The sequence below is a fragment of the Muscardinus avellanarius genome, assembly GCF_963383645.1.
Source record: "Muscardinus avellanarius genome assembly, chromosome: 7".
In the NCBI taxonomy this organism is placed as follows: domain Eukaryota; kingdom Metazoa; phylum Chordata; class Mammalia; order Rodentia; family Gliridae; genus Muscardinus; species Muscardinus avellanarius.
In genome coordinates this window covers 80,762,591-80,778,544 of record NC_137793.1, presented here as the reverse complement: position 1 = coordinate 80,778,544, position 15,954 = coordinate 80,762,591, and the positions used below count along the sequence as shown (strand labels likewise).

Below are 15,954 nucleotides of genomic sequence, written 5' to 3'. Positions count from 1 at the left end.
ATCTGCCCTCCACCTGCCATTTATGTGACCTTAGGCAAGTTACTTAGCCTCTTGTGTCTTGGTTTTCTCAATGTCCAAAGGGAATAACGATGCCACTGGCATCATGAGACCGTGAAGATGATGTGAACTACACAGAACTCAATAAATAAATTACATGATCGATAATGGTTGAGAGGTTACATTAAAATGCCTAGCATGGTGCCTGGGTTGTGCTTAGCACACCAATATTTATTCACGCCATTCCATATGTGCTTGCACACACAGACATACTTGTCTACGGCTTCTTTCTGAGACCCTGAGAGACGCAGATCCCAATCATAGTCCTGCCACTAAGAATTGTGTGAATCTGGACATTTTACTTCCCTTCCCTGGGTTTCTAGTTCCTCATCTGTAAGCAAAAAGCAAATGGCTGTTCCAAGGGGAAAGCCATTCCTCTGGTCTCTCAGGGATGGAATCCACCTGGTCCTGGCACAGAGGTGCCCTAAGTTCAGATGCCAGGCAAGCTGGGCTGAGTGCGCAGGCAAGCCCATAGGAACCCCAAGTGGGAGACAGAAACAAGTAGCAAAGTTTTATTTAATGAGGACACAACCCATTTTCCCTCTTTAAGTTTCCAAGCTCCTTTCCAGAGATTTTGACTGGGCTCTTCATTTGCACATCATTTTTCACTAAATGTATATATATATATATTAGTCCCAATAGAGAATAGAAGGCAGAGACATGGCCCAGCCCAGCTCCCAGGTGTGTTGACGTGCCCACCTCTGCCATCTCTGTCCTTCAAATGTAGCTGCCCCACCACTCAGGTTCAGTGACAACCCAAGTGTATCCAAATAGCTGCACACCTGGGGTGGTCCAGACTGTGCCTTTGGAGGTGTCCAGATCTCCTAGAACTGGAAAACATTCCACCCCACTTTTACCCCAAAAGCAAAGGGGGGAAGATGAGCGGGGCCAGAGACTGGTGCCGAAGATCACTTGCAGGTGGCATAATAGAGCACGCGCCCGTTGATGTGGTCTCGGATCTGCTCCACGCGCTTCTCCAGCCCCGTCAGGTCGGCTGAGCGCAGCAGGATGGCCTGGCTCCCCCGCAACAGCTCCGACTCCATATCTGAGGCAGATGGAACAGCCAGGGATGGAGGAGTGGATGGTGAGATACCCAAAGATTCCCAGCCACTCCTTTCCCTCCTTCTACCTGAGTAGGAGAGCTCCTCAAAGGAAGATACCCTTGGAGGCAGTGGTCTCTCCATCCTTGGGCCTCCCCAGTCCCTGTCCCACTCTTAGGGAAACCTGGCAGAGCCAGACCCAGGGAGCCCTCACTCCCAGTCATCCCCTTGTCCCCACCCCTGTCCTTGTCTTCTGACTGCCTCAGCTGCACCAGCCTGAGAAGGGGATGGTCATGGGTACTGATATCAAGCCAAGCAACCCAATGCTATGGGACCCAGAGAGCTGCTATCCCACCAATGAGCCTCCAATGGGTATCGTGGCAACAGAGCGGCCCACAGTGACCAGAATACTTGCCCGCTTTCCCTCCCCAAAAATGCCATTTCAGATAAATCTAGCCCTCCCCTCTGGCCCATTCTATATACCACTTCCAGATTTTACTTGAAGGTTTGGAGGACTCTGAAGTGACCCAGTCCAGTCTGTCCCTTAATCAGGCATCTCCTCTAGCACAACCCTTAGCCTAAATGTTGGAAGGAACATACATGTAGGGAGCATGTACTGCCTTACAAGGCTCCAACTTTAGGCAGCCCTGGTTATTTTAAAAGTCGTCTTCCCATGAAGCCAAAATGTGACCCCTCCTTGCTTCTACCCACTTATCCCAGGCCTGCCTCCTATATGTGCAGAAATATATCAGCTCTGCTCCTACATGGTAGTCATACAAATCTCAGAGGCTTTATTTTCTCTGAGTTAAATGTCTCTATTCCTCATCTGATGTAATTGCTGGGTTCCTCCCTCCCCACCCTGATCCCTCTCTTTCTGATAGATGCAGGTTTGTCAATATCCCTACTGAAGACGTAGTAGCCATCCCTGGTACAGTGCCCTCCAGCAGAGGGAACAGTATTATTATTGGGCTGACATTCAGCCAGAGAGCAACCACATGGACCTGCAGGTTTGTAAAATGTTGAAATGTATCCATGATGGTGGTTCAGTAGCTGCTGCCCTGTTCCCCAGACCTTACTTCCAGCAGTTCCCCATTAGCCTCCAATTAAAGGTAAATTCCTGCAGGTATGTAAACACCTGTTCCAGTGCTATGACCTGAGCCTTTCCTGGTTGGTGGATACAGGCCATACCAGTTGCTAATCAGCTTTAATATTACCCTGAACTCTTTTCCCCCTTTCCTTGACTTCGTGTGTGTTTGCTCTTTTGGCAGGAGCAAGGTGTTGCTGGCTCCTAGCAAGCTCACGGTTACTCAGAACGCTTGTGTCTTCTTCAGGTGAGTAACAACTTGTATTTGTCCATGGCTTACAAGATATAAAGTGTTGTCAGTGACAGGGGCCACTGAGAAGCCAGGCCTTGCCTCAGCTGCACTTGTGGTTTGGACCCAAACAAGGCCAGTGGTGACTTTGACTTTTCTCATTATTTAATTTCATCTTGCTGGCTCCAGCCCATCATTTGAGACATTTGCAATTGCCTTAGAATGCTGATTCTGTTATCTGATATATTAGCTTCTATCATCCACAGATCTCATGAACACATTCTTTGTCTTCATACAAAGTATTCATGGGCAAGGCAGGACAAGCTCTGAGCCAGATGCTGGCTTCTTCCTGGAGTCAGCTGCCTGCCCTTCAGGGGTGAGTGGCCAGAGCCCCGCATCTCTTCATTATTAACTCACCAACCCAACTTCCTTTATGGTGTCAACCTAGCCACCCAATGAGATTATTTTCCAGCCACTTTTTCTGAAATTCAAAGAAACTATGTTAGTGGCATTCACTGGACACATGGGCCCAAGGCCAGGAGTGAGTGACTGGTTCCTAGATTACCCCTATTCCTCTTACTGGGGAAACCTCAGAACCCTTTTAAAAGCTACCATCATTATGTCTCTGCCTTAAGAGCCTTGGCTGGCTCCCTACTGCACCCAGGGTGAAGTGTTGCCCCTCATCTGGGCACTGGAGGCCGCTGCATGGACCTAGCCAGGGGGAGCCATGCTGCCTCCTGCCCATAGGTTCCTCTTCAAGCCTCCTCCTCTCCTGCGGGGTGAGTCCTATCTCCACCCTCAGAACAAGCCCCAAGCAGATGTCTCAATTCCCTCCTCTTCCCCATATCCTCTCCCAGGCCTGCACCTTCCTCCAGCCCTACCTCACACCTTATCTTTTCTTAACATTACCTTACTTCTGTCATTACCTCTGAAATTAGCTGTCTTCTGAACCCCTAGGAGTCTTACTATTCATGCCCCATCACAGACCACCTGGTGCTGTTTTAGATAGTTTCACGTGTCTTGCAGATGATAAGGAAAACAGCCCCAGCTGGATGGCAAGAGCCTTCAAAGCAGGCCAGATCTATGTAAACACCTCTGCACTCCCTACAATCCCATCATACACACTAGGTTCTCAGTACATTCCAACAGGTCGCACTTCCTTAGCACTGCTGGTGCCAGCAAAAGTGGGCCTCGGGAACCCGAGGCGGGGGCCAGCCTCCCAGCAGCCCACCCTCTAGGCCACCCCTCACCTCTTATCCTGTCCATCATCTCCATGGTCTCCCCAAACAACTCCTCTGCCTCTGTCTTGACGGTTAGGATCCGGCTGCCCTGCTCCCCGAGCATGGGACTCTGACCCAACCGGTTCTTCAACTCAGCATACTTCTGCTTTATTCTTTCAAATCCCTGAAGAGCATAGAACAGTTTCAGTATCACCATCATCATCTCAAAGGCCTGTGGACAAAGAACCTGACATCCCCCAACTCAGCACGTGGTGATAACTACCTCCCATTATTCCCCAAAGGGTTGGTTTTGCCTATAACCCTTCCAAGCCCCAGATTATGCCTTAAATTTCTCTCTTCTGTCTCTAGCCTCTGTCACTCCCCACCTCACTTCAAGCACAATGCCAGGCACATAATAGTAGGTTAATAGTAAGTTGTCTTTTAAGAGTAGACTCAGCAATTTGGTCTCTGTCCTAGGATTGCACATACCAAAGGTCCTGGCCCCTGGCCGAACCTGTGACACACTTAAGACACTGTTATTGGCTCTTTGATCTCCTCTGATCTAATTCTGATGGCAACAGAGCACAGCTCATTAGTCTAAGCTAAGAGTGTTCCCCCTGGGGATAGAGGAGAGAAGCTCCTGGTCACATATCAATAGACCTGCTGTGGGCCAGGGGCAATTCAACATATCCTATACAGTGGGCCTGGATGGTCTTCGGCGACCCTGATCCAGCTACGTGGAGGCAGCAAGAGGTAGAATTCGGATGCCTGGATCATTTGGGGTTAATCCTGAAGCTCCTTCTGATTCTGTTATTCACTGTGCCCTTGAGTCCATGGTCGTATAAAGTGTCAATAGCCCCCTCCTACTTGGGACCCACTCCCTGGCTGTGTGTCCCTGGGCTTGCTCTGCCCACTCTGTACCTCCTGGGCACTCAGCGCCCGCTTGCCAGCACCCTCCGCGAGCTGCTGGGCCTGAGCTGCCTGTGCCTGCTGTTGCTGGGCCTGGCGTCGCAGCTCCTCCATCCATGCCCAGAAGCCACCCAGCTGCTCCGTCATGCCCGTCACCAGCCTCTCCGCAGGGCCCAGGACTTGCTGAACCTGTGTGAAAGAGGGAAGAGACCAGGAGTTAGTGGTGGATCTCAAAAGCGGTGAACAAATTTCTCCAACCAGGACATCATGATAGCCCTTGCCAGGCCCCTCCCTACGTACTGATACCCAGGCCCCTCCTCTTCATCTCAGCTCACCCCACTCCTGGCTTCTGCACCCTGCCCATGAGACCAGAAAAGCCAGGGCTCAAAGCCAGGTCTATAACTCTTAACTGGCCTTCTCTAGATCTCCAGTTTTGTCAATTGGGTTACTTTCTAAGTATCTTCTATGCCTTATGCCTGTAGCTGTCTGTTCTTTCCTAAATAGAGGGGAGAGGACTCTGTGAAGCTTTACCTCAGCAACCCTGTCCTGGATAAGCCGAAGGGAGCGGCTGGTGCCTTGCATAGTGTCCTGAGCTTCCTGCAGGGCCACTGTGCCCTGCCGTAGGTTTCCAACCACATCCTCTACCTGGCCTTCCACCGCATGGGCTCGGCTCCTGGACATGGAAGGGGACGGGAGAGGAGAAAGAGAATGAGTGAACAATGAATGGGTAAATGTGTGGTACAACTTGGGTACCAGCCTAAGAGAACCCCCTTCCCAGCCAAGAGAAGGAGCAAGGGTGGTTAGCAAGCTCAGCAGCTCCTACCTCCCAGGATGCCACTGAACATCCACAGGGAATGGGGTACACCTAAGACACCCTTTGGGCAGTTTCCAGTATGGAAGACAGGATCACATAAGTGAAGCATAACATGGACTTATCACTTAACCATCTCCCACCACCATAAGCAACCCCTCCTGTGACCCAGCCCTCTGCTCCCCTCCTTCAGCAACAGGATTGGGTTGTGAAAGACCAGTTCAATCCCAGGCAGGGAGAAGTTCAGGGCCCAAGGCCTACCTGGCCTTCTCAGCCTCAGCCTGGAGCCTGCGGGCTCGTGCAATGTCCTGCTTGGTCTGGGACAGCACCAGGTCCACGTTGGGGAGCCTGGCTGCGATGGCCTGGATCTCATTCATCTTGTGCAGGACTGTCGCCGAGTCCGTGGGCAGCCACAGAGCCAGCACGGCCTCGCTGACCTCCTGAATGGTGGCTGGGTCTGTATCAGGATCTGGAAGACAGCCACCCATCAGGCCAAGGGAGACCACTAGCCTACCCCAGGATCAGGGCTTTTCTGAGCTGCATAGAATTCATGGGAGGTGTTGCTGGGCCCCTCTGCTGTGATGCCTGAGGAGTCGCTGCCCCTGCTCACTCAGAGGTGCCTGCTCTTTGAGAATTTCCAGGAAAGCTATAGGAGAATGATTGTCCTGTACTCCGCACTGTGGGGAGGAGGGGTGTCGGCACAGCTGTGGCAACTAAGTGTCTAGTGCCACAGGAAGCTGAGCTGTGAGGAGGAGGCAGTGCCAGACAGCTGGCACTGAACAATGCCAGTAACACACACATCATCAGCCCAAGCTGGGGGGAGTGGCCAGGGACTTGAGCTGCTGCTTGGCAATAAGACCCTTCCCCACAGCCCTCCCAAAGGGGCGATGAAAGGCAGATAAGGAATATCATGCTTTGCTGGAATGTCACCTTCTCAGAGAGGCCAGTTCTGGTCATCCAATTGCAATCTCCTCCTATGCAGGAGCCTGCTCTTTATCCTTCCTTTCTGCCTTATCTTGCTCTCCATCCGTGATATGCAAACACCCAAGTCATCTATCTGGTTCTTGTCTCTTCCCACATTCAGATGTAAACTCCATGAGAACAGAGACTGGGTTTTGTCTGGAGCTCTATCCCCAGAACATAGCCCCATGCCTGGCACTTGGAGGCCTCAGTGTTTGTAGACTATGTAATGCTTGAAAGGGCTCCAGTCTAGGTCTCCCATTTACCATTCCAGACACCTAAGAAATGTTAAGTGGCTTCTCTGAGCTCAGTTTCCCGGGCTGTGAAATGGAACTAATGATCCAGATCCTTCAGGTGTGGCAAGGAACCATCAATTAACAAGAGCTTTTACAAACTGACTTAGAGTCTGAGGGCAAAGTACAGAGATGATATCTCCTCCCATCCCTCCCTGTTCAGTTTTACAGATTTCACAGGTATGGAGGTGTTCAGGAGAAAGGCACCCACCTATCAGATGACTTGCCCTGGGCCTGAATCCTCTGGAGCCCTGGCCCAGCCTTGTTCCACAACAGATGAGCTTTCTCATTGGTGGGTTACACAGGTCTGATCTCCAACCCCCTCCCCACACTAGGAGGAAGGACATTCCTGTTGATTTGTGAAAGATGGAAGCCCTCTGTTCATTGCTATGTCCCTCAGGCCAGGCTGCAGCAGGAGTCCAAGGCATGACTGGGGTTGAGCTCATCCCAACTCACAAACATCAACCTCTCCCTCACGCACAGTCACGCTCTCCAAATACAGATCAAAGTACACCTTCCCTGGAAAACCTCCCACGATGAGCAGAGCCCCACCCCACTCCGGCGCTTCCTGTACTCTGCAAAACTTCAGCTGCGTGCCAGGCTTGGTCTGCACTACACCCAATTCATCCCTGCTGAAGCTCAGCGTGGGCTAGTAAATATCTCCTGCTCTGCACAATATCATGTGAGGAATTGAGACTGAGAGTTGGATCAGGCCCGGTCCCTGCCATTATGAAGCTTGAAATCTAGTGGGCAGGACACATATATAAATAAGGAATTGCAGCACTGAGTGACCAACGAGGGTCAACACAGCTTCCGGATAGCCACTAGAAAGGCACCTCACTCCACTCTATGCCCGGGAGGCTTTGTGGAGAGGGGAGTGTCTGAAGGATTCTTAGAGGATGAGCAAGAGTTAGGCAGGCCAGGAGAGGTAGGGGAAGGGAGACAACAGAGAGGACAAAATTAAAGTCAAACACAAGAGCTCCGCAGTGCGCATGTGTGTCCATCCCACAGTGCATAACTGTGCACAGTGGGGTAAGACCAAGGGGCTTGAATCCTACCCACATGACCACAATGCTAGATGTCCTTAGGCAGGTTGCTCTGCTTTTCTCTACCTGGATTCTTTATATGCAAAATGGAAGTCATAATAGTGCCTAGCTCATGTAATTAAAAATAAATGATGTGGGACATACAAAGATATCAGAATAGTACCTGGTACTTAGTAAGAATTTAACAAACACCACAGATTAATTTCTTTGATTCCATTCAAAGATCCTGTACAGACCAATGTCCCTCCTTCCTCCACAGACCTTCCGCTCTCCTCCCATGCTGAGACCCCACATCCTAAGAGCAGCTGGCACCTGCTTCTGGAAACAGGTCTCTGAAGACTAGAACCCACCACCATGGTGACTGTGGGAGTTTTCCTCTATCCTCCCCATGGCCAGGCCTCTCTCATCTCCTTGCTCCTACTCTCTGCCCCTGGACCCAACATGGGACTTGACCTGAGGCACAGCATCCCAGAGAAGACAAGAGGGCCTGGCTGTTCCCTGTACTTTTATTTACCACCCCCAGGCCCAGCCCTAAACAAGGTTAATTCAAGATAAGTGATTTTTCAGCCTCATTAGACATTAAGTCAGGGGCAAGACACCTGCGTTCAAACCCTAAACCTTAGCCTGTTTCTTTGTCCTTGCTTGTTGAGCCCCATATTTCTGCATCCCCAGTAACATTTTTGCCCAATGGGGCCTCATGACCTTAAGCAAGTCTTCCTCCCTCTCTCTGGCCTGCCATCTGTACTCAGGAGAGAGCCGTGGCCTATTTGGGGCAAAAACACTGTGTTAGTAGCAAGAAGAGCCACTGTCGTTACACCAAGCCCTCAGCTCCTGTGAACTGGGCTCCCAGCCAAGCAAATTCCCTGGCAGGAACCAGAAATCTAATAATATCAACTCACATTCCGGAGGCACCTTTAATTTTTCAAAGCACATTTTACATCAGTTATTTGATCCTCAGAATAAACTTGTGAAATACTACCATCCCCATTTGCCAGTGAAAGATGAGGCGAAGAAGAAAGCAACCTGCCTCAAGTCACACAAATCTCCTGAGTCCTGTCCAGGGATCTTTCCATCCCAATCCCTGCCTCACTCCCCAGGGCAACAAGGGAGAAGATCTGGTTCATTCACTAGTTCCACCAACATCTAATGCACTCTGGGTCTGGCCTTCAGCTAGGTGCTAGGGATACAGCTGTGAATAAGACAGGCGACCATCCCTACCCTCTTGGAGTTTACAGTCTGGTTGGGAGATATACAAAATATTCATAGACAGCTGAACTGGATAACCAGAGGCTAAATAGTACAATAAAGACGAGACATTAAAGAGGAATAGAGAAAAGGTGGGTGATCACAGACAAGGTGGTGAGGAAAGGGCTCTCAGGCAAGAGGACATTTAAACCATGACCTAGAGGACAAAAAGATCAATCTTGGAAAGACTGTTCCAGGCAAGTAGAGAGCAAATAAAAATCCCTGCAAGCTGGTCATGGTGGCACACGCCTATAATCTCAGTACTTGGGAGGCTACGATAGGAGGATTGAAGATTGAAGACCATCTTCAGCAATTTAGTCAGGCTCTCAGCAACCAAGCAGGACCCTATTTCAAAATAAATAGCTGGGCGTGGTGGCACAGACTTGTAATTCCAGTAATTGGGAGGCTGAGACAAGAGGATTGCAGTTTCGCAACCAGCCTCAATTACTTAGTGAGACCCTGTTTCAAAATAAAGAATATAACATAGAACTGGGGGTGTAGATGGGAAGAAGAAACCCACTGGGTTCAATCCTCACTACTGCAAAAATAATAATAAAAAGGCTAGGGGTGTAAAACACCTCTGCATTCAATTCCCAATAAAACACACACACACACACACACACACACACACACACACACCTGCAGCAGGCAAGGGCCTGACATGTTCAAGGGTGTCCAGTGAGCAGAGGAAAAGGAGCACAAGGTCATTCTCAAGGGATGGACCAGAGCCAGGTTTGGTAAGCCGAGGAAGGAGCTGGGAGCTCATCCAAGAACAAAGTGAAGCCATTGAAGGATTTTAAGCGAGAACGAGATGTGATCTGACTTAGGTATTTTTAAAAGATGTCTCAGATTGTTCTATTGAGCCTGGATCACAGGGAGCAGGAAGAACAAGAAAGAAGAGTGGAAGGCCATGGCTGTAGGCCAGCTGAGCGATGGGGGCCTGGGCCAAGGGTCTGGCAGTCACGGAGCCAAGGGAAGGAGGCAGCGGGCTGACCAACTGGACGTGGGAATGAGGGACAGGCGGGAGCTGACCATCATCGTGGGGAGAATGGAGGTGGCTCACCTGTGAGGAAGTCCCGGACCTGCTGGATGAGGAGCCGCGTGCGAGTGACATCTTCCTCCATCTGGGACCGGCTACCGCTCACCTGGCTTTCTAGGCGCTGAGCGTCAGACTGGACCCGCGAGGCAGCTTCCTCAGCTGCCCTAATCTGTCAACACGGTGTGGGTCAGAAGGAGCTTAAGTCCCAAAGGAACCTCCCAAGGACCCTGAGGATCATCCCCTACCTCAAGACATACCTACAAAACATTTGTGACCAACCCAATTTGGCCCCAGAAGAAATGATCAACATTAAAGAAATGTAAACAAAAAAGCCCAAAGGATTGGTTGCAAAGTATCTCACATTTGCTGTTGGGCTTTTAGCAAGTCACCTAACATCTTTGAGCTATAGTCTCTCGGTTGTAAAATGGGAATTCTGGATTTCGTGAGGGGCTCCATGCTCTCTGCCCCCTCCTACCTGGGCTCATATCCCCTTCGCTGTACCTACCATCTGCCTGGTCTGCTGGAGCTGGGAGTTGAAGCCCCGCAGCTGCTCAGCCACCTGGCCTGCCATCCGGAAGGCCCCCCCAGCCCTGGGGAGAGCACCCCTGCAGTGGGAGCCACAGGTTGTGCCATTGTCTCGGGGACACAGCTCACCAGGGCATGCCCCTGGGGTGCAGGCCGTCTGCCTGGAGCCGCCACAGAGCTGTGGAGAGATGGGGGTGTCAAAGAGGACTTCTCAACAAACATTCCTATCCCACACCAGGGGAACCAACAGCCAGACATCTCCAGGACAACCAGGCCCTAGAAACTGGTTTCCTTGGCAACCCCTCAGTACACAGGGGCCATGGGGGTCGGGATGGGTAAGGTGGACCCTCACTGGGGCAGGTCCGCCCTGATAGGCAGTGGGTGGCCGCAGTTGGCATATGACAAGCTGGGGCTGTGGGCTCCAGGAAGGGGGACTCCCATGCTCTGCAGCACCTTGTTGATGGTGGGTGTCAGATCAGGCAAGGAAGTCATCTCCAGATGCAGGGCCGCGAGCTGGGGGCCGCCAGTGCCTCCTGCTCCTCCCACCTGCCTCGCCAGCTGCTCTGTCTCCCTACGGCTGTCCCTGAGCTGGAGCAGCAAGCGGGCACTGTCAGAGGCCTGCTGGGCAGCCTGGGATGACCGCTCATAGGCTGCAGTCACCATCCGGAAGGCTCCTGGGGGAGGACAGAGGGCAGTGAAGCTGGCCCTGGAGGCTGAGGATGGCCAGGGCGGGGAGGTGAGGCATGCCCCAACCCGGCAGTGTACGGGGCCGTCCAGGTCCCTCTCCTCACCCGAAGCACCAGCACTGTTTATTTTCTCAAATTGCTCCTTCTTGCTCTGATACAGGATGAGGAGGCGATTGAAGCTTCTGTCCAGGCTCTCCAGGTCTCCCGGGAGGGACACCATCTCCTCCTCTAAGGGTAGATCCAGCCGCAGGCCTTGGAGAGTCTGCCTGAGATGGGAGAGGCGCATGGGAGGGGCTTGCCTCCCCAGAACCACCACCACTGAGTCAGGGAAGACAGGCTTCACAGGGGAGGTGCAAAGGGAGAAGCCATCAGCTTAGGGAAGTCTGCCACACAGGGGCTGGGGCAGGAGTGCAGCCTCCCTGATCCCTATGCAGATGAGTCCACGAAACTCTCCTTCCTTGACTCCTCTGCCCTCAACATTCCGGATTCTCCCCACCTCCCAATGAGGAGCACCATCCTGTCTCCCTCCTCACCTCTCAACTGGCTATCCAGCACTGCCTGTAAGTCTTCACCCTGAAGCTCAGACCCCATGACAGGCCCACGGCTCATGCCCTCCTGACGGGAGCTCAGGGTGCAGCCTGCACCCACACCCCTCAGCCGCTGAGCTCTCAGAGGCTCCCCCTCCTCAGGCCCTCTGCCCCTCCCCAGCCTCAGCTCTCCCTACAAGCCTCACGTCCTTTGACTTTCCTCAGTCACAGTATGTCTTTCCATGGCTGGCCCTCCTCGCCGGCATCCGCAGCCCCCTGAAAACCTGTGGACGGGCTACCAGTTTCTGAAATTTAGGTCAGAGGCACCTTCTCTGGGAGGCCTGCCAGACTGCCCCTGCATCAGAGTTTAGCTCTCCTGTAACAGGCGCCATGTGTTACAGTTCACCGTTTGCACACCAACCAGCTCCACGTGAGCCTCTGGAGGGTGAAGACCGTGTCATATTAATTTTAACATCCCTGACACCTTGTTCAACGCTCAGCTTATACTAGGTGCTTTTAAATATACATGCAGTGAATGGATGAATGAATCCCAACATTTGCTCTAGCTCCTCTGCTGAGCCCCTAAAGAAGCCCAGCACCCCCATAGGTGACAGAGCCTCAGTCTTCCTTCCTCCCGGGGTGCCCTCCCTGCTGCCAATCACACACCTGGATGTCTCTGTGCACCACCAGCCCACCCACTGCTCAGGGAATGCAAACTAATTGTAGAACCTTCCAGAACCAATCTCACTGGTGGGGAGGCATGTGGGTGGAATGGATCCTATTCCAAAAGCAAGTTGGGAGCTATTTTTAGTGCCCCTGCCTCTCGGATGCCCTCCACCAGGGTGACTAATTCCAAGCTGACTCTCTCCCACCAGCAGTGCCAGGCACTCAGAAGAGCGCAGGCTTGTGCTCCGAGTCTGGCCCTAACCTCAGGGGCCCCGCGGCTCTGCCACGTCACTTGTCAGTGCCTGTGGCCTCATCTGCAAAACAGAAGTAATATGGGTCACCACTCCACCCTCTCAGGTCTGTCACAGTAGTTGAGAGAGAGAGAAAAGCCAGGCATGGTGACACCTGCCCATAATCCTAGTACTGGGGCAGTTGAGACAAGATTGCGGGTTCAAGGACAGCCTCAGCATGTAGTAAGAGTTCTCATCAACCCAGCAAGACCCTCTTTCAAAGTGAAGATAAAATAGGGCTGGGGGTATAGCTCAGAGGTAGAATGTACCTGGGTATGATCCCTAGTACCACCACCAAAAGAGAGAGCTCTAAACTATAACAGACTACATAAATGAAAGAAAGGACCACTGTGTTCCTTACAGGAGCCTCTGGCATCATTCTTCAAAGTGCTTGGCAGGGAAAGGGATTACCTGATGGAGAAGATGGAATTGGCCACCTGGGCCACGTCCTGCTCTGTGACCATGGCACTGCTGAGAATCGCCTGGATCTGCTCCATCCTGCTCTCGGCATCCCGCACCCGAGAGGCCAGGCCACTGAGCTCCAAGCCCGGCCCGGCCCACAGGCCAGCGGTGGCATTGCGGAGGCTGCCCAGCCGCCGGGCCTGCTCCGCGAGGTCTGCATCGTAGGTCTGGAAGCACGGATGGCAGGCCAAGCACACCGGGTAGCGGTTGCAGTAACCACGCTGGCACTGGTCGCAACGGCGCCCGGTAAAGCCAGGTCGGCAGAGACACTGGCCTGAAACCTTGTCACAGCCTGAGTTCTCCGTTCCCCGGAAGTCACAGTCGCAAGCTAGGACCAGGGGGGAAATGGCAGTCAGGGGCCAGAGAAATGAAAGCATCCTGTGGGGACAGCCCTAAAGAGGAGGTCAGGCCTGGGGGACTGCCCACGTGACTCAGAGTAATAGGCCACAGGTCAAGAATGAAAGTCGGGACAATGGCCACAGGCATAGTCCTTAGACCTCACACAAGTCAACTGTCTGGCCCTCAAGACCATACCGCATCTACCACTTTCTTTCTCCTCTTTTACAGATGAGGGGACCAACCGAGACACAGAGAGGCCAAGCATGGCACGCCTCCTCCCTCAGACAGGAAAGTGATGCGAGGAGGGGACCAGTGCCCGGGGAAGGCAGAGTGGAGGCCAGGCCTGCACACCTGGACCCGGGAGCTCCTGCAGCTACAAACAGACCCTAGGAAAAGACACCCTTCCTCCCTGGGGACTCGCTTTCTCCACCCATGCAGAGAGAAGAGATGGCTTCCCCTCCCCGCTCCTGCTATCTCAGTGGAAACAAAGTCACCATCCACTGTGGGGACTTGAGGGTGGCCGCGGGGTGGACTGACCCAGAGCAGGAGGATGAGCAGTTGCAGAAGTGTGGGTGCTCAGGCTGCCCAGGCTGTCCCACAAGCATCAATACAGGATGCCTGACCCCTCACAGACCCACACACCCTGCCACATGTCCCCCCGGGTGCCCCACATCCCCCCAGGTTTGTTCCACCACACGGTTAGCGCGCACCTCGGCACCCTGTGGCCACGTCTCCATGGGTCCGGTCTGGACACTGGCGGATGGCTGCTGCAGCACTGCACTTCAGATCGCCAAACCCTTCCCGGCAGGGACACTGCCCTGTGAACTGGGTAGGGGAGGGAGCCTTCAGGGACCCACCTTGCAGGCTCGACCTCTGGCCTGGTATGGGAGGCCATGGCCTAGACCCCTGCTTTGCAGATGGAAGCCAGGGCTCACCAGCTGGCCATCTGCAGAGTTTGTGTGCCCCCAAAGACAAGGACTCCCACTCAGAGACAAGCCCTGAAGTCAAAGCCGGAGTTGCTCTGCAGAAGACTTGGGGAATATGGCATGGCCCGAGGCTGAGAATCACAGAGGGAGGGACATCTGCTGGCCTCCCCGGAGAGGAATAACGGGGACATACAGGGACGGAGCAACTCCAACTGGCTGTGGAGAGGCCCAGAAGGGAAGGGGAAAGCGAGGTGGAGATGCGGTGGGCAGGGCCCCTCCTGCTGACCTGGTTGCACTGGGGGCTGAGGGAGTTGTGCGGGTCACAGGCGCACGGCTCGCAGCCCCGGCCGCTGGCCAGCTTCCAGTGGTAAGGAGCGCACTGGTCACATTTGGGACCCACCACGTTGGGCAGACACAGGCAACGCCCACTCTCCTCATCGCAGGGCATGTCCCTCCTGGACCCCAGGATGCTACAGTCGCAGCCTGCAGGAGGGAGAGCTGTTGAGCTCCAGCAGACACAGCACAAAAACTCAGCCTCAGAGGACGTTAATAGGGAGGGAACCCAGCCCCGGAAAAGCACCTGGCAAGGCCATTCCCTGGGGTAACATGACAGACTCCAGGGGGCACTGGAATCCTCTTGATCAGGATTCAGTCCCACCCTCCAACCCAGGCCTGTGCTGCCACCTGCTGGAGCCTAGTGGACCAGTACCGGTGCTGGAGAAAGGCAGACATTAGCTCTCCAGGCAGATAAATTCACATCCTCACTGTCCACCCTGGAGTGGGATTCCCTCTGAAGAGACCACCGTAAGCAGTCTGAGGCTTGGTCTGGGGCCCCTGCACCTTCCCCATGCCACGCCGGGCCCCTACTCACGGTGGCAGCCCTGGGGATTGGCGTAGGTGAGTCCAGTGAAACCCGGCTTGCAGAGGTCACAGCGCTCTCCCTGAACCTGCTCTTTGCACACGCACTGCCCGGTCACTGGGTCACAGGGAGCCCCTGGCACTGCCCCATCCGGATCACACTCGCAGGCTGAGGGGCAAAAGCAGTGCCGCAGTAAGAAGGAGAAAAGCAGAGATTCAAGCAGATTCTAGGAGCCCGACTGCCTGCTTCAAATCTTTGTTCCACTATAGGCTTTCCAAAACCTCAGTCAAGTACTTAACTTTTGTGCCTCTATTTCCTCGTCCGTGAGGAAATAATATATTCCTTATAGCTTTTATGGGGAATGAATGATTATAAAGCAAGTAGAATAGTATTTGGCAATGTTAAGTACTATAAAAGTACTTAGTATAAGTACCATAGAGGTATTCATCATTATTTACCGAACAACTACTATGTGCCACGCATTCAGCCAGGCACTCTCCCATGTTGCCTTATGCAATCCTCATGACAACCCTGAAAGGTGAGGATTATCATCTCCATTGTACCAAGGAGGAAAGCAGGAAACTGAGGCTCAGAGATATTTTTAAAAATTACTCAAGATCACGTTGCAAATGAATTAAGAGAAACAGGTGTCAAGCTCATGTCTGTCTCACTTTCTCCACAAACAAATAATATCAACTAGAAGTGACCCAGCTCTCTCCCACCTGACCCCCTGACCTCTGG

General features: G+C 52.9%; 1 protein-coding gene across 1 annotated transcript in view; it reads right to left on the bottom strand.

Moving 5' to 3' along the window:
• Positions 1-965: 965 nt before the first annotated feature.
• Positions 966-15,954, bottom strand: part of LAMB3 (laminin subunit beta 3) — a gene marked incomplete at both ends in the record, with an annotated part of 39,907 nt that continues 24,918 nt past the window's right edge. The window contains 13 exons of the mRNA XM_080698228.1: positions 966-1,102; positions 3,661-3,814; positions 4,552-4,728; positions 5,071-5,212; positions 5,612-5,819; positions 9,958-10,102; positions 10,439-10,636; positions 10,912-11,132; positions 11,250-11,410; positions 13,039-13,417; positions 14,139-14,253; positions 14,641-14,837; positions 15,226-15,381. Coding sequence (XP_080554354.1) covers positions 966-1,102; positions 3,661-3,814; positions 4,552-4,728; positions 5,071-5,212; positions 5,612-5,819; positions 9,958-10,102; positions 10,439-10,636; positions 10,912-11,132; positions 11,250-11,410; positions 13,039-13,417; positions 14,139-14,253; positions 14,641-14,837; positions 15,226-15,381 — 2,390 coding nt within the window. The remainder of the gene's footprint in view (positions 1,103-3,660; positions 3,815-4,551; positions 4,729-5,070; positions 5,213-5,611; positions 5,820-9,957; positions 10,103-10,438; positions 10,637-10,911; positions 11,133-11,249; positions 11,411-13,038; positions 13,418-14,138; positions 14,254-14,640; positions 14,838-15,225; positions 15,382-15,954) is intronic.